This window comes from Nyctereutes procyonoides, unplaced genomic scaffold (assembly GCF_905146905.1).
Source record: "Nyctereutes procyonoides isolate TBG_1078 unplaced genomic scaffold, NYPRO_anot_genome, whole genome shotgun sequence".
NCBI classification, from domain to species: Eukaryota; Metazoa; Chordata; class Mammalia; order Carnivora; family Canidae; genus Nyctereutes; species Nyctereutes procyonoides.
The window spans coordinates 23,748,669-23,767,357 of NW_026575042.1; the positions used below are offsets into that span (position 1 = coordinate 23,748,669).

General features: G+C 37.8%; 1 protein-coding gene across 1 annotated transcript in view; it reads left to right on the forward strand.

Annotated features, from left to right (window-relative positions):
- Positions 1 to 18,192, forward strand: part of EFHB (EF-hand domain family member B) — a 47,980-nt gene extending 29,788 nt beyond the window's left edge. Inside the window, exons 7-13 of the mRNA XM_055321506.1 lie at positions 201 to 284; positions 941 to 1,008; positions 4,470 to 4,624; positions 10,349 to 10,556; positions 13,007 to 13,219; positions 14,558 to 14,739; positions 17,776 to 18,192. Of these exons, the coding sequence (XP_055177481.1) occupies positions 201 to 284; positions 941 to 1,008; positions 4,470 to 4,624; positions 10,349 to 10,556; positions 13,007 to 13,219; positions 14,558 to 14,739; positions 17,776 to 17,949 (1,084 nt within the window). The 3' untranslated portion in view covers positions 17,950 to 18,192. The remainder of the gene's footprint in view (positions 1 to 200; positions 285 to 940; positions 1,009 to 4,469; positions 4,625 to 10,348; positions 10,557 to 13,006; positions 13,220 to 14,557; positions 14,740 to 17,775) is intronic.
- Positions 18,193 to 18,689: the final 497 nt, after the last annotated feature.

The window sequence follows — 18,689 nt, forward strand, 5'->3', positions numbered from 1 at the left end:
TCTTAAGATCAAGCCCTGTGTCAGACTCCATGCTGGGCATGGAACCTGCTTAATATTCTCTCTCTCCCTCTTCTTCCCTCTCTTCTGGTATTCGCTCTCTCAAAAAAAAAAAAATGATACTGTGTGTAGTATTCCTCATTTTATGTGTATTTGGCAGCCAACTTAAGTAATAGAGATGCTACAGTTTTCTAATTTTATAGGAAAAGAGGAGCTAAGTTTGTATCCAAGAGAGTTGATGATTTCAAAGAAAAGTTTCAACATGAACTTGGAAGAGTTTTAGATCCGTAAGTTAATAATTAACTTTGAATTGATAGTATCTTTGGATGGAATTTAAAAAGCACTCTTGTAAATGTTGGTTTGTTTTATTTTTTTTCTTTCTCTTTCTTTCTTTTCTTTCTTCTTTTCTTTCTTTCTCTTTCTTTCTCTTTCTTTCTTTCTTTCTTTCTTTCTTTCTTTTTTTGTTTGTTTTCTATTAGGTTCTATCAATTAAGTAAGAAAGTCATCCTTTTGTGTGAATGAGGGAACTCTCTTAGCTGCCCTACTGCTTGAGGTTCCAGGAAAGTGCTGAGTCCTCTGAGATGAAGAGGGCGTTTAGAGACAAGGGAGGGGAAATTTTGTGTAAAGCTTTATTTCTGGGATATTAGAAACTTAATTTATCATGTTACATTTTTTCACTCTCTTCCTGTCTCTGTCTGCCTATCTGTACTTCCATATTCTGCTTTGAGTTAGGTTCTTAATTTTCTTTTTAAATCTGAGCTACTGAAAGCCAGGGAAAGAGTTTATTCATTGCCTATGCAAGTGAAAGATTAGAAGATTGGTGGGGGAACTGTTTGGTTATAGGAGAAATATAGGCAACTAAAAACATATGACAAGCATATTTTAAATTCCAGAGATGCCATGCAGTGAGTGTTTTAACTAAAGGATTTGTTTTCTTTGATAGCATTGCAGAAACAATGAATATTCCCCCAGACCACACATTTGGAGCTTGTCTCCGTGCTGAAGAGTATGGTAAATATACAAACTTTCTCCTTAAAAAACAAACAACATGCTCACAAAGTTATGTGGTTAAATGCACCATCTCCTTCCTTCAAAGCTTCTAATTTTACAGGCTTACAATGTTACATTAACATTAATGAACAATTTGTAGCACAAGAAAGAAAAAAAAGGTTCATATTTTGTTTGAAATAGGCACAGTTTAAAGCCTTTGTGAATGAATACCTTAAGTGTAGTCAAGGCTCAGAACTTTATTTAGAAAATAAATATGGCCTGTATTAAATAAGCCAAGGTAATTTGAGGCAGCTTTTTTAATGAATTCAAGCATTGTACTGGGTCCTTGTTACTCAGAATGTAGCCTGCAGACTGGCAGGGTTGGTGTCCCCTGCAAATCTCTTAGCAATGCAAAATCTCATGCTCCACACCAGACCTACTGAAACTGAAACTGCATTTTACAATATTCCCACATTAACTGTAAGCACATTCAAGTTGAGGCACCACTGTACTCTTCAATTACATAATTTAGAACCGTTATCTTTCCACCAGCCAATCAATTAATCCATAAAGTAGCAGAAGAAACTTTTCAGAATTTTCTCTTTATTTCTAAGCAACCTATATAGTAGATGTCCAAAGGGAAGACTATGCTAAAGCTTATCAGGATTGGGCTGTGAGTGGTTTTCAAAATATAATCTGTAGTCTACCTGCACTAAAATCACCTAGGGAATTTATTAAATATGCAGGTTCCTGGGGCCTGTGCCCAGATATTCTGATCCAGTATGCTCTTATGTACACTAAAGTTTAAGAACTGCTACTGAAAATGCTTTAGCTAATCCCATTCATTGACAAATAAAATATATATTTATTGAGCTTATGAAACAGTATTTTAGAACATCATTAATTGCATTAATTAGGAGATTATATGTTGGTTCTGTTTTTAGATGAACTGTTACATGTTTAACGTATGCCTATCCATCACAGAGGCTCTTCCTATCAGTTAGAGTGATTAAGAGATGATTTAGGGAATCCATCAATTGCCCTGAAAAATAGATAGATAATCATGGTAAATTCTGCTTACTTGAGGGCAGGCTTCATGATGATGGGTGCTCTGTCTTGCTGTCTGTTGGATCCTTGGGGTCTAGCAAACAGTACATTTTTCACAAATATTTATAGCACGAATTGGTGAATCCAACACATAGTTTATCATTTTGACAATTTGACAACATTGACAAATTTCCTAATAGTTGATCGAAGTTATCCCTACAAATTGAATGAGATATTGTTACAAGATGAAAAGGAAGAAAACCGACATTAATAATTTTAAAAATATATAAGTATCTGTACCAGCATTGGTGCTGCATAGTTTAACTGATATCTTCAGTTTAACTGTGAAAGGAGACTCTTTGAACTTTTCCTGGAGTTTATGGATGGACACAGATTAGCTCTAGGTTTTCACCTTTTGTGACCATTATTGGGGTCAACTAATAGCACTTGTTCTCAGAAAGCTCCTGCTTCTAAGAAGAAATTGATTTCTTTACTGGGCCTGGATTTCTCCTTTATACTTACTTATGGAAATAAAGGCAGCAGTACAAAGAATGTCTCATCCTGAAGGCCTAGAGTTATTGGTTATGTTAAGACACCTCTAGGAAGAGTGCAAGGGCTGTGGGCAGCCCCTAGAATGTACCAGAGCATAGGTAAGGTAAAGGAAAATCCAAGACTGGTGGACAGTGCTGCATCATGAGAATTGGTGCAGGGAGAGTACAATTAAAGTACTTACTTGATTTTTCTGACAGCTATGGTGTGGTAGCTAGGTCATGGGTCTCTCAGGGCCAGTACTTGTGCTCCTGATTTCAACTCTATAGAGATGACTCTTGTGTAATTGTAAGTGATTTCACATAAGCTTCATAAATATTTTTTCAGGGCAAGCCAGAAGATATCAGCATACATTTTACTCAACAGGAGTTAACCTAGTGGGATTATGGTGGGAAAACACGTGTAGTTGAAAAAAACCCAATCATTCAAATGGTTATTTTTGGATAGTAATAGAGAGGGAAGACCTTTGAAGATAAAAACTCAACAAAAGCTATTTTGTGGAAGAAGGAGGATCTCTCTTATACACAATACCCACCCACAGTATTTGTATCAGGGGCAAGAATGTGGAGGAGGAGAGGAAGCCATACTCATTTGTCAAAAATCACTCTCACTCTCTTGATTTCCTCTTACAGAGCCTTACTTCTGCTTTGACCACTTTAGGATAATCTGATGGTAGCTGATTCTATTTCAGATGACTTTGGCCTCAGGCACTTGCCCAGTTCCTACAACCAGCATTTGTTGTGGGGTTCTGACCCATATCTACCCTTAAAAACATGACTTTCATCAGAATATGTCAGTTTAGCTCCTGTTTTTATAATAAGAAAGAATCTTAGAGGTGCAATGAATACCTATTAAGAGAGACCCTTGACAGAGCCTAAAATAGGGCCTTTTCAAAGTACTTATAAATATTAGTTGCTGTGAACTACAAGAAATGTAGTGATTTAAATTATTCCATCTAGCTTATTATAGCCAACAGCCAACATGAACCTGCCCCAAGAAAGCAAGAAGGGAGAGGTGTAGACCAGGGGAAAATGAACTGAGGTAAAAGATTTCTTCTTCACCTACCAAGCCATCACATCTGGTGATGCAACATGGGCAACTCTAGTCTAATCTCTGTCACCATTAACATCCAAGGAATGTTTTCCATAAGGGAGTGGCAAGAAATGGGGCTTATAGGCAGTGTGTATGTTGTACTTTCTTTGTGTCATTGTCTGGGGAAGTTCCTTTAAGTCATGAAGGATAAATGGAAGCAAGGGCCAGGTCTGGGGGCATATAGCAGGGGAATTGGAGAGTTTATTACTTCTAGATAACTGAGGGGGTTGTGGATTAGGACTCAATTAGTGGAATTGTGGATGAGGCTTGGTTTCCTGTGCAGGTGGCTGAGAAATGGGAACTTGATATGCAGACTGAAAAGTCATATTTAGAGATAGTAGGGTATTTGAATTCAATTTTTACAAGGGATCCCAGAGGTTTAGTCAACTTCAAGGCATGTAAAGTGGTCCCCACATGGACTCTGCCCTAGCTTTCAGATCCTCAGTAATGTAGACAAATGTCTACAAAGAAGTAGAGAGGCAAGGACTACTGTCTTAGGAAAGACAGCCAAGACCCAGGCCTTATACTTGCCCCCTAAAATTCATTTTGTCAGAACTTTTTTATTGAACAGAGAAGTCACATAAAACAGCAATATTAAGTTTTTACCAATTACTTTATGTACTTTTAAAATACTTTTTCTGTCATGCTACATAATAGTTTTAGAGTTAGGCATGAAGTTTGTTTTGTTGTTGTTCGCAGACTTTGGTAGATCTCTCTTTTTTAGGATAGGAAAAATATTAACAGACTTTAAATTCAGATAAAAGACTTTACCCCTTTCCTCCACTCTTTAATAGGAGCTGGTGATCTCATCCATAACAGACTTCCAAGTGAATATCTTCAAGGCAAGGATAGACAGAGAGCCCTGATTGCAGCAGTGCGACATCACTTGAAGAAAGTTAACTACCAAAACTTTGACACCTTGCTGGCAGCCTTCAGGCATTATGATAAGGCCAGTATTTGATGGAGGTTTTTGGGCTATGCACGGGCTTATAGATCCTGGTGGGTTGCTGTAGATCAGGGGTCAGCAGATGATGGCCCGTGGGTCAAATCCAGCCCACCATCTGTTTTTGTAAATAGTTTTTAAGTATTATCTATGGCCACTTTTGCACTACAAATGCAGAATAGTGCGTCAAGAGACTGAATGACCTGCAAAATCTAAAATACTTACATTTTGGCCCCTGACAGTAGAAGTTTGCCGACCCCTGGAGTAGATCAGTGTTTGCCAAAGTGTGATCCTTTTATCACTACCAAGGTTACTTGGGAACCTATTAGAAATGTGCAATCTAAGGCCTGCTACTGAAGTGTGAACTCCAGGTTGGGGCCTAGCAACTTGTTATAACAAGCTCTGCAGGTAATTCTGATAAAACTTGAGAACCACTGTGGCAGATTAAACTGTAGTGTGCTGGAAGCAAGGGGTGGGGTGGGGAGGGGGCATCATAGACCCCCAGGGAAGATTCCTGGGTCTAGGCCATCATACCTAAAGCTGAGTATGTACACATAGTGCTGTCAATCTAGGTCCAAGTCAAGCTTAGAATGCCTCCACCCAGGGGGAGCAAGGTATGGTTTCAGTTTTCTCTCTCTCTCTTTTTTTTAAGCTTTTAAAAATTTATTCGTGAGAGACATACAGAGGGATGCAGAGACATAGGCAGAAGGAGAAGCAGGCTCCCAATGGGGAGCCTGATGCGAGACTCAATCCCAGGACCCTGGGATCACAGCTTGAGCCAAAGATAGATGCTCAACCAATGAGCACCCAGGCGTCCCTGTGGTTTCAGTTTTGAGAGTGTAAGATTATTCCATTTTCAAGCTACTCTAAATTGTGTCCTTTCATAAAGTCAGATCAGTCTAGGGCTAGATAATTACTTCACGTGATTTTAGGCCATCACAGGACTGATTTCACCAAGCTGCACTGCCTTTAGCTTACACTAAGATGCTCTATTGTACAAACCTTTTGTGAAAAATCACACAATTTTGTTAGTATGCCCATGAGGCTGTTATTTATTTTTGTCACATGCATCCTCTTTATAGAGAAACCTAGTCTTTCTAAAGATGATTGTGCTTCATTTATGTATCTGGTTTGATTTTACCTCATGAACAGCATGAATTTTGTACTGATTGTGAATACCTTTTTGACTTGGCCATCAGGAAGCTCAAAGCCAATTTAACAAAATGCATCTAGTTTGTGAACATGATCTTACAGCATACATTTTGTGTGGTCTTTTATTCCACATTTCTTCTTATTTTATTTATTTATTTATTTATTTATTTATTTATTTATTTATTTTAAGATTTTATTTATTTATTCATGAGAAACACAGAGAGAGAGAGAGAGAGGCAAAGACACAGACAGAGGGAAAAGCAGGCTCCATGCAGGGAGCCAGACATGGGACTCAATCCTGGATCCCCAGGATCATACCCCGGGCTGAAGGCAGTGCTAAATGTCTGAGCCACCTGGGCTGCCCTCTTCTTATTTTATTTCATCTTTATTTTCTCTCTGCCCTGATTTCCTCACTCTTTGGGCTCTGTTTAACAGTACTTATTTTTTTAGGCAGCCTCAAACTATTTTAGAATGAGTTTAATTGAAACCATAAAAGCTCATAAATAAACCTGTGGTGATGTAGTGCATCATAATCTTGATATGAGAAGGAAAAAAAGCAGAATAATTTTATCTCAAAGAGAAAAGATAATATTTGTATCTTCCTTCCAATGTTGAGCACAATTTTTAGAAAAGTTATGCTTCAGATTTTTATCTTAAAAAAATCTTGATTACTCATTGGCTTATTCAGTTTAATCCATTCATTTTATTTGTTTTTAGATTAGAGGCCTGTGTGCCTGTGTTGTACTGATGAATAAAAAGTGGGTTAACTATCTCATTTAAGTTTGTACCAATTATGTAGGGACAAACACCAATCAGTCACCCACTGCATTTCTCACAAAGTTGTGTTTAAAGAAAATGTAAGTATTCAACTGTTTCTCTGGTTTTTAATAGAGACCAATTACTATTTACAGGTAATTTAAAAATGAATCTTCAGAATTAAAATATGTAAGCTAAAATAAGTACATTTTAAACTTTAGTCAAATACAAGTATCTTACAAAGATGATAGCAGTGTAAATTTAGATAGCAGTAATATGAATAAGAGAAACTACCACAATACAGAGTGCTCTGCTTTTCAAAAATTCTTCATTTTAAATGTAATTATAGGCAAGACGATCATCTTAATAGCTGTTGATTATCTTAGTGAACCACCAGGCACATTCCTTATGATAAAATTAAATTAAGCAGGGAGGAAATTACTGAGAATTATTTAATGTTGATATACCTTTTAAATAGTTAACTTTTAATACCACAATGCAGTGCTCACTGTCCTTGAGGAGCTTTTTTTTCTGAGAGGGTAATAGGATGTGGGTCTTCTAGTACAGCTGTAGGATAATTTTGATTATCTGAATCTTCTATTATTGCATGCCCAGATTTACCTTAATGAAAAACACAAAACAAAACAGAACAAATAAACCATGATTCATAAATGAATCTTATTGGCTTAGAGGATTAATTCTTCTATTTATTGAACACTCATTGTACATTAAACATTATTCCAGATAATGTGTAGACTTTCCACTTAGGAAGTTTAAAGTGGAGAGGTGAAATAAAAAGACTCATCATGTCCAGAAGTGGTCACGGCAACATCCCAAATTTTCAAAATAGGTCTATATTATTCCAATTCCTTTTATTCTCATCATTATCCAGGAATTAGCTGAGATGAGATTATTCCTTTTTGGGGATAGCTGCATTCGGTTATAAAACTCGTTGTGTAAGCTAGAAGTTGGTGAGGAAGATAGACAATTTTTGAGAAGTTTATTCCAAAGCTCAGTCTTACCAGATGGCTATGGATGCTTGGTGTAGGAAAGGTTCATTGAATACCTTGACTAGCAGCTCATTATTGGATAACACTTTTGCTATAAGACACACCATCGCCATGCAGAAAATGGTCCAGAAAGCAAAACACATGACTCATATTCATTTCATGGGCCATAATTCTGTGCTTGGAGCTGGCTGATTGAACTAGAATATCAATCCCATAGCTTGAAAATGTTTCAACTGTATGAGGCACCACCAATAGCTTGAGAGGGGATAAAGGTTCCATGTAGTCAGTATGCCGGGAGCATGGAGGCAATGTGTCATCTGTGATGTGTCCTCCCTTACCTCTCAAATTGGCCAACTTTTGTCAGGAGTCACAAATGTGGCATGTGATGTGGTAACCTCTGCCTTAGAAATATAGAGGTGCTTTACCTTGTAGTGATTGGGGTGTCCCCATGTCTGGTACAACAGTAGGTCCAGGCAGCAGTGGTGGCAATATGGATTGATTCAGGCACATTCAGAAGCTTGATTTCAGTCTGAGAATGGGCAAAGAATGGACCCTTATCATTGGCATCTGTGTGGCTTACCCACATGGTTCAATCAACATCTATTTGTTACCATAGTTCTCAGACTCAGAAAAGTGTCTTTAATCATCTAGTGGCTTTTCAACCAAACAGCCAGGCCATTGGTAACAGTCCAAGAATCAGTAAAAATATAACAGGTTCATCAAGGGGAGTATTGGGCAGAGCCATGAAACTAGCCTTGAGTTCTGCCCACTGAGTAGATTGACTATGTGCATTTTTTATCATAACTGTCATTAAAAGCCACAGCAGCCCAGTGAAGACCACTGGGTTTCAGGTTAGTAAACCCAACCCAGAGGTTCTGAGTGTCAAAATCATTAGTCACAGAGACTTGAACCTCAAAGGGGTCATTAGGGTTGTGGGTACTGGCATCGTCTACATGTGGCTCATGAGTAATACGAGCATGTCAAGTGTCAGTACCAGTTATACATTCAGCCATGAAAGCTACAGAAATAATATATTGCTGGTTTTCCTTCTTCACTTTGAACAAACCCTGTTCATACCCCACTATCTGAATCCAGACATCTCCTCCCCCTAGAGACTGAGTAGGATGATGACTTTGGCAAAGAAGCCATACAAGTTTGAGACTTTGCCCCTCTGAAGTTCTACAGTATACTTGAACAGATGAATGTAGCATTTGATCTCCCTTGGGGACAGGGAGACCTTAGTTCCACATCTAGTGGAACATCTTTCTCCTTATGGCAGCTGAGGTTGGAGCATGGAGGAAGGGATGATCCAGGGTCCAGATGGTGTGACTTAGTACCTGGAGAGTAAGAAACATTTACTTTGAGTTTTGAGTTTTGCAGCACAATGAAACAAACCACCAATGTTTTCAGCCCACACAAATCTGTATATTGGGCAATGAAGTCATCATTCTTGGTGTCATCTATTTCAGTTTTGAGGACCTCTTGATTCAACTGCCATATCCTAGGTGACTTTTCATCAAGGGCGATGGAATTTGCATTTTTGGTTGACTGGGGCTTGCAGCAGAGATTTTTATAAAGGAGTCTACTTTAGTCCAGGGCATTTGCAACCCCCTTGTCAAGATAATAGGTTTAAAATTTTTATTCTATCTCAACATAAGTGTCAGGCCTATGGATTTGTCTGCAGGAATTTATCTAGGGTTCATTTGGTCAGTTCCTCATTCTCCAGGGATCACCTTCATCAGCATTGTAAAACTAATCTGGAGCATGAGACCTGAATACTAGTCAATGAATCATTTATCTTTTCTCTTGGGAGTTTGTCTCAGGGGAATTTCTCTGAGAGGGCCAAAGCTCCCTTAATAGCAGCCAGGACCCACTGCAAAAATATTCAAATCTTTTACTTTCATCTCCAAATGGGTTTATGGTTTGATAGACTCCAGGAGGGGCTTAGGGGCAAGACATCTCAGCTCTTGCCATTTTTCCTTAACAAGCATTATGCGTTCTGTCCCTTTATCTCCCATCCAAGTACTAACCAGGCCCCATCCTGCTTAGTTTCCAAGATCACACGAGATTTGGATCATTCAGGGTAGTATGGCTGTAGACAACTCCTTTATCTCCCAAATGGGCAGTTCCTGCCCAAAGCCTTCATAAATTTCCCTCCTTTCTCACACAGTGTAGGTGCTCCTGTCTTTAACTGTTGTCTGGAAGAAGGTGGAACATCCTCTGCTCTGCCTACCAGGACGAATTTTAGTGTTAATTGTTACAACGGGGCCAGATTAGTAGCATGACCCTCTTGCCCATAGGAGTGTTAACAAGCAGGCAACAGTCTTTGAATCTGCCTCCCTGTATTTGGCCTACAACTACTTCCCCAATTTCTCCTCATTACCAGACAATGGAGTGGAGGATCATTTAATGCTCAGTTGGAACACCAGAGGTGTTAAAAACTTTGAAAGCATGGGAAATTGTAGAATGCTGTCAAAAGTACACAATGTTGGTTAAATGTCATGCATAAATCATGGTTATATCTGCCCTACCACAGTGTAAACAGCATGATTTAAAGAAAAAAAATATTAAAGTAGAATGAACAAAAATCCTGAGCCACACCCCACTCCAACCAGGATTCAAATTACTGTGCACATATCAAGTTGGCACAATGAGGATTTTGTTTAATATTTGACTACTCTTATATAAAAAATAAGACAAATTCTTTGAATTTATATGATAGATCTCTTTCTTTTTCTTAAATAATAGATATTGCATACTCTGCTCTTAAAGACAATGCTCATTTCATCTTTTTCTACTTTGTGTCTAACAGAATGGAGATGGGGTGATAGATAAAGCCGAGCTTCAGGAGGCTTGTGAACAGGTCAGCTTGCATTTAGATGAGAAGCTCCTGGACCAGCTATTTGACTACTGTGATGTGGATAATGATGGGCTGATTAACTACCTAGAATTTGCAAATTTTCTTAACTGGAAGGATAAAATGCCTCTTAAAGAGTATGAAGAGAGGGTCATAATTAAAGGTATTTAATTTTTGAAGGTTTGCTGAATTCTTAAATGGACTTTTTAATTTTCAGTTTTCTAGGAGCTTGACTTGTCAACCTTAATATTATATATTTAAAAATATGCACATATATATGTTATTTGCTTGTTTATGCATAGAATATCTGTGGAAGGACAGGAAAGAATTTGATGACATTTAAGGGGAACCAGGTAGCTAAGGGACAGGGTGGCAGTAAGACTCACATTTTAATCTATGTGTTTATGTTTTTGAATTTGGAACCATGTATTGTCCATTCAAAAGAAAAAAAATTAAAAGCAAAACAGTTTACACTAAAGTCCAAAATATGAAAGACAGTTCCTCAGAAAGTTGTTTGAAAACCATTGTCTTAGAGTAATTAGCTCCCTTCCTCCAGGAAAAGTCAATAGTAACACAGAATTTGACATAAAATTTATTCTTTTCCATTTTGTAAGAGAAAAACAATTTTTACCTTTATTCAAATGCTTTCCTGTTTCCACATTGACTTCTTGCATCACTAATATGCATAATTATGTATATGTAAAATCACAGTGAATGTATCATTTTTATTTGGCTTTTTAAAATTTAGCTTTCAAACTTCTATGGAATTAAGAAATAGCTTTATGGTAAACTTTTTTATAAATTTCATTTTCAGTTCCCTCATATTGATGTATGATGAGTTACTAAGCCATTTCCTCACTCTTTGAAATTTAGGTTATTTCCAGATATTTTAAAAGAAATATCGGTAATGCTACAGTGATTATCATCTCTCAAAAATCTTTTTTTCTAATTATATTTCATTTCCTATGAATGTTATTATTGTCACAGAAGTAACTATATTTTCATTTTGTTTTTCTAAATGATTGTACCAATTTGCAATTTTATCAGCCAAATCTGTGAGGTTATACTCTAACTTTGCTACCATTGAGTATTATTTCAAACATTCTTGTAATTTAGTTGTTACCATGATACTTTGTTCACCTTAATGTTCAAATTTTGATTATTAGAGAGGATTTACTTTTTAAAAAGGTTGTTTACACTTCTATCTCCTCTGGAATATTCTTCCTCCAAAAAGTTAAATTATTACTGTTTTTACTTTTATTCTGTCATGCCTTTTCTGCAAGGCCAAACCAGATTTGGGGCCTTATTGATGATGTGAGCCCTTAGTGAGTTTCTGAGATGGCCTTTCTATTCTAGCTGCTAGGAAAGCAGGAGGCTCTTCTTTACCTAAAGAAGATTTTTTAGAAAACAATTCTACCCTAGTCCTTTCAGAAAATACAAAGAGGTGATAGTTTTTTTTCTTCTTGGCACAACTCATGAAGTAGTGGGGGAAAGCAGAAGCCTGTTTTTAAACCGGATAGTTTTTCAAATTGTTCCTGGTTTTGAGGTTCTGATTTCATCAGCCACCTTCAATGAAGTCCTTGAGGTTTTCCATCTTCTGAATACTGGCCAGTGGTTCAGTCAGAAAGGGCTCAGGAATGTTTTGCCAGGAATTTTCTTATATCCAATTCTACTTACTGTTGACTTCTAGAGGAAAGGGTGAAGTATTCTAAGGCAGTGGCTTTAAAACAGTTCTTTGAGAAACTGTTTCTCATACTTGTCTGTATTTCTGCTTTTTTGAGGGGCACAGCGAGGGGATTAGAGGTTTTGGAACACAAGGCCTGAATGTGTTCACGACGGTGATTGGCAGGAGCTGAAAAGGGGCTCCAGGCTTTAGATAGGCATGTCTTTTCTAGTTTGTTACGGTTCCCACCCCAACCTGATACTGGGGCACCGTCTGCCTTTGCAACCCTTGCTTGGAGCCCGGAGAGTTCTTCCAGAGATTGAAAGGCCACAGCGCCCTCTAGTGCTAGCTGTGTAGCCACCAGCGGTGTGGACAAGGTGACAGGAATTTACTCCTAAATTTCAGAATGACTCAGCAAAGCAAATCTTCAAAAGCATAGTCTTGAAATTTGAGTTTTACCTCAGGGCTTTCTTTTATACACCGATATGAAGAGAGTCATTTATATAATCGGTTCCTGCCATGCACCACCATCAGGTATGTGTGGAATTTACAACTCCAAATGTGTTTTCTCCTGTCCCTCTTTGGGCACAACTTTGGAAATAACTGGTAATCCTGCAGTTTAAGTTAAATGTAAAAAAAAAAAACTCTATTTTTTTTTAAGGGAAAAATAGGTTCCATGTTTTCATTGGCTTCTCAGATTTAAAAGCTTTATTCTAAAGTAGATAGAGTGGCGAGAACAGGCCATGTTCAGATTTCCTGGTACATGACATTGGCTTGCCTTTGCTCTTCCACAGTGGGGTGCTGGCATCGGTGGAGGGCTTTCACCAGCCCGGTCTCAGTCTCTACCAGCAAGGAGAGAGACTAACCAGGAAAACTGATTTCGTTGCAGAACAGCAAGCACAAAGTAGTGATTCTTTCCTATACTTCCTACCCTTCCCGCTTGCTTAAAGGTAGAAAACCAGATTGTACAAACCGTACTGAGGCTAATGTGGAAGAATCTGAACCAACTCTCCTAATAAAACCAGAAGATATAGTCTTAAAAGAACCAGGGAGCTCAGAAAAGACTCTCCGGACGCTTCTGAGGCCAACTGATAAAGTTTCTAATTACTATAAGACAACTTCTTCTGAGATCAGTGCGGTTGTAGGAGCTATTCCTTCTACTTGTGAGTATGTCACATTATTTGCTGAGTTTTAAAAGGGTCAGCAAAGAAGTGTCCTTTGTCCTTTTATTGTCCCCAGCTTCTGTCTTCATTTAGTTGTTTCTCCAAGCTAGGACTTTCATTCAGTTCTGTATTTGAAGCATCATTCAGTTCTGTATTTGAAGCATCTAAGTCTCAATAAATGTAGGCTGAACTGAACTATTGTTAGTGATGACGCAAGTCAAATGATTCCCTCAATATTAATGAAGTTGATTTATGATGATTAGAACCTTGAATGTTACACAATGTAACATTGAACGTTACACAGTGTTAGGAGACGCATAAGCCATGTGATTCTTAGCTACAAACAGATTTGCCTTCAAATATTTGAAGAGCTTTTGCAAAACTATTCTGTATATCTTCATTCTCCATCTGTTAGTTTGCTAGGGCTGCCATAACAAGCGTAACACACTGGATGGCTTAAACAAAAGAAATTTATCGTCTTACGGTTCTGGAGGCTGAAAGTCTAAGGCCAAGGTATTGGCAGGGTTGGTTTTTTCTGGGACTGTGAGAGAGGATCTGTTCCAGGCCCCTCTCCTAGATTCTGGCGTGTTGCTGGCAATCCTTGGTGTCCCTTTGCTCTTGCTGCATCACCCTGATTTCTGCCTTCACATTCACATGGCTTCCTCATATTCACGTGAGAGTCTGTGTCCAAATGGCCTGTTTTATAAGGACTCCAGTCACATTGGATTAGTGGCCCATCTTATTCCAGTGATTTTATCTTAATTTAATTAATTACAAATGTAATAGCTCTCTTAAGGTTTTTTTATTTTTAAGTAATCTCTACACCCAACATGGGGCTTTAATTTACAATCCCAAGAGACTATTTTATGTTGGTCAAAATCACTTCCTTAGACTAAGGACATGACTAAGGATGCATGTATTTTTCTTAACTGGATTTTACAGACATGCTCTATATTCTGGTTTAATGAGATCTTGCTACTCCCTTTAGAATAGTGCTATCCAATAGAAATAGAACTGGAGTTATATGTATTCAAAAATTTTTAGTAGACACATTAAGAAAAAAAGTGAAACTAATTTTAATAGTATATATGCTTTATATATAATATATAGATCTCCCAAATATTTTTCAACAATTAATCAATATAAAATGATAAGATATTCCACTTTTTTGGGGTACTAAACCTTTGAAATTTAGCATGTATTTTATACTTATATCACATCTCAGTTTGGACTAGCCCCATTTCAAGTTATGTACTCAATTGTCATGTGTGGCTAGTGGGTGCTGTATTGTAGAGCTCAGTTTTAGAATGTCTGTTTTCCTTTCTCATCGGTTCCTAGGTTATCCCATCTATGGTGTTCCAACCATTCGGTCTGATATTCCTGCCCCCCGAATTCGTCGCATCAGTGATAGAACTAATTATGGTGAAGAGGGCAATGCCTATTCACTACTACATCCTACTGTCTTTGGCCAGAAAGGAGTGTTTGAAAGAGACTTCTTCAAGACCAGATCAAAAAAAGAGGTACAGCATATTATTCAAAAGACTTGAAAGAAATGTTAACTTCACATAAACACACAAAGATGAAAATGTCTATTTATCAACAACTATTTAGACTGTTTAAAACTTGAGCTTTGATATTATAGAAGTCATCAAGATCCCCAAATAGGATTCTCAAGGATAACGTTCAGTTTGATTGTGATGTTTTAGTACTATTCTTCGAGCAGATGTTCTTCTATGACAGGAAACATTATATTCACATCATATATCCACTATGACCTATGTATAAAAAGAAAAATATTTCCCTAAGGTACTCAACACTATTCTTAGTTGAGAAAAAGCAAAAGGGACCAATCCCTTCCTTGTGTAAGTATTTCATGGTTTTGTAGCTTCAAAACCAAAGAGTAAGTACGAGAAGGGCCACTCTGCTACCCTTCTTAGGTACTGCTACTATTTTATGGTTTAGATTATCGGTGAGTGCACTCATTTAAAATATTCTGTCCTGTTGCTATACCATTTGTCAGCCCATGTATCTTGTTTTTGTTTGTTAGAAAACATGGTCCTCATATTCCAGGTGGTTTTCTTCCTAGGTGGGTTATAAACAGGAGCAACTAGCTAGGTCCAAATAGCCACTAGGATTCTAAGGGCCAAGGATTAATAGCAAGCTTGGTCAGTCTGTCTTAATCTGCACTCTAGAAAGCAGAGTATAATCTAGGGTGCAACTGCTTCTTCAGAACTTTCATATCCAGAACTAAGAATGATATGAGCAGATGTAAATAGACATATGATACCTTTTGGGACCTCGGATGAAGGGGTGATGACTTGATAACTTACCAACTACTAATGGTAATGATGATAAATTAATGATGATAAATTCATTCCAACAATTAATTCCCACTGAAGTAGGGGACAGAGGAAGGGAGGAGAAACTCAGAGGAGATGCCTGCTGGCTGCTCCCAAAGAAGGAACTCAGGGTCCACCCCAGGGGATCAGAGAAGGGATGCCCCCAGATTGTTTCACTTCTCTTAATTACTCTAAAGGCCTTATGAAATAGAAGTGCAGAGTTGCCAAAAGAAACAAAAATTGCCTGCTTGTTGCATGATGGCTAAAGTTCTTTTAATGAGGAAAGTCATCTTTTATTTCACACATCTAGAAAAAAAAAAAAAAAGAAAGAAAGAACCCAAATGAGTGGTTGGAGAAATAATGCTAATGTGAGAATGGATGGGTTTCTGGATGATATTAACTAATCAGTGTATTGTGTTGGAATGGAGAACTAGGGGAGGGATGCCTCTTGATGAGTGGGAAAGGAAATGGAGGAGCAGGTCTTGGATGCTCAAGACTGATTCGGGCCACTTTCAGAATTCACTCTGTGGAGACAGCCTTCACCAGCCACTGGTTGGAGGAGAATCACAACTCTGCACTGGGGCACTGAAGTGTTTTTGCTGTACAACCACAGTTGCTGGAAGCTCTGCTCTTCTGAATTTCAAGTGTATTTGATTATACTGTTAATTTCCCATGAGGGTACATCATTTCTAGGGGATCTTTTAATTGTTGTTAAGATTCTGTTTGATAGACGTATTCTGCAACTCTTCTTCTTCTTCTTTTTTTTTTTCTTTTGGTTTCCTATTCACTGTCTGACCTTTCTTTCAGTTTCCCTCTTGGCTTTTTTCTATATGCTTCAGAGTAAATGTTTTTCCTCTTTTAAATTTAGTTTCGGGATCCCTGGGTAGTGCAGCGGTTTGGCGCCTGCCTTTGGCCCAGGGCGCGATCCTGGAGACCTAGGATCGAATCCCACGTCGGGCTCCCGGTGCATGGAGCCTGCTTTTCCCTCTGCCTGTGTCTCTGCCTCTCTCTCTCTCTCTCTCTCTGTGACTATCATAAATAAATAAAAATTAAAAAAAAAAAAAAAAAGGAGCTGAGTCCATCCTTGGTTCTGAGCCCCAGAGCCCTCACGGAGGAAATGGGACTTTAAAAAAAAAAAAATTTAGTTTCATTTTTCCCCCAAATCTTTTATTTCCTCTACTCATTCTAACGTTTCTTTCCACTGCTAGTTCTTATCTTTCCTTATATTTTCCCTTAATAGTTATCATTGCAGAGCGATTACTAATAACCTAAATTTGCTCAGATTTCAGATATGCTCAGATTTTAGTTTGCTCAGTTGTTCATGCATACTCTCTCTAGCATTTGCACACCTGCAACTATAAAGTTTATAATAGGACAGTTAGAGACATTTTATAAATGACTCTATTTTAAAGAAGAGAAACTAGTTTTTGAAGGGTTGACATGACATATATAAGATTCTAGTGACAAGAAGTGAGATAGAATTCAAGTCCAGTGAAACTTTTTCTTTAACTTTTTTACTCATTCTGCCTGAATCTGGCTACCTCCCTTTAAAATAACCAGATACACTTAAAGAATTAGAAGCAGGGGCACCTGGGTAGCTCGTCTAGTTAAGTGTCTGCCTTCAGCTCAGGTCATGACCCCAGGGTCCTTGGATCAAACCCTGCATCGGGCTCTCTGCCCAGGGGGGAGTCTACTTCTCCCTCTCCCTCTGTGCCCCACTCCCAGCTCTCTCACTATGTCAAATAAATAGATAAAATCTTAAAACAAAAAAGAGTTGGGAGTAATTTTATATATGGGCTTATATAAGTGAATATCCTCATATTCATATTAACAAAATGATTCCTGAATTGAAAGTACTGGGATTTTGGTATCTACTTATTATTAAATGTAATAGGCACACACATACACACATGTGTGGGTGCACACTTTTTTTGGGATAAATTTCCACAGTCGTAGATGTTATAAAGATATATTTTTTAAAGGTTTTATTTATTTGAGAGAGAGAGAGCAAGCGAGAGACAGAGACAGAATGAGTGAGAGAAGGGGCAGAGGCAGAGGGAGAAGCAGACTCCTTGCTGAGCAGGGAACCCCACCTGGGGCTCAGTCCCAGGGACCCTGAGATTGTGAACTGAGCCACTGAGGCACCCCAAAGATATTTTTAAAATACAAACTTAAAAACACAAATTTTTGTCTGATTTTCAATATTTTCCCCCCTAGATTGCAGAGATATTATGTAACATTGGTGTTAAGCTTTCTGATGAAGAATTTGAAAATGTATGGAATCTTGCATCAAAAAAACACCACAGAGGAGAAGTTTGTGTTGAAACCATCAGAAATGTTCTGGATGAGCTAAAACATGCAGACAGAATCAAGTGTAAAACAAGCATGTGATATTTTGGAGTTCGTTCATTTAAACAAAAGAATTACTAAATATGTGTTCATGAAAAATGTTTAGTCCATTCTGGTTTTAGATCTTATGTTAGAATTCAGCAACCGCTGTAGTAGGACTCCTATGCTTATGTGTTGCTAATAAATTTGATTTGGGATTTTAAGGTTTATTTTATTGTTTTCTGTAAAACACCAAAGAACTTGACAAGCACTTAGAGTTAATGTTTTACCTAGGAGATGTTTGTAATGTTTAGTATGCTTAGGAAGTCTATGCCTTTTAGTCGGTTGACTGAAATTCAAGTCTAGTTTGTGATATCAGGTTGACAATATTTTGCCTTCAACCTTTTGTTATTTTCATCTTTAGGTGTCACAATAGCAGAACATAAGCTTAGCGAGGCTTTGGTCTCTGTTAGCATCTGAGGAAAACAAACACATACAGGGAACAGGATTTAGAGAACAAAAGCTAGAGTTCCAATAATGATGTAACAGCCATTAGGTTTAATACCTTCTGGCCATTTATCAACAATAGTTAAACTATGGAAATAGCCCAAGTGTTCATCGACTGATGAATGGATAAAAAAGAAGTGGTGTATATATACAATGGGATATCACTCAGCCATTTTAGGAAAGAGTAAAATCTTCCCATTTGCAACAGTGTAACAGAGCTAGAAAGTAGTATGCTAAGTGAAATAAGTCAGTGAAAGACAAATACCATAGAATTTTACTCATATGTAGAATTTAAG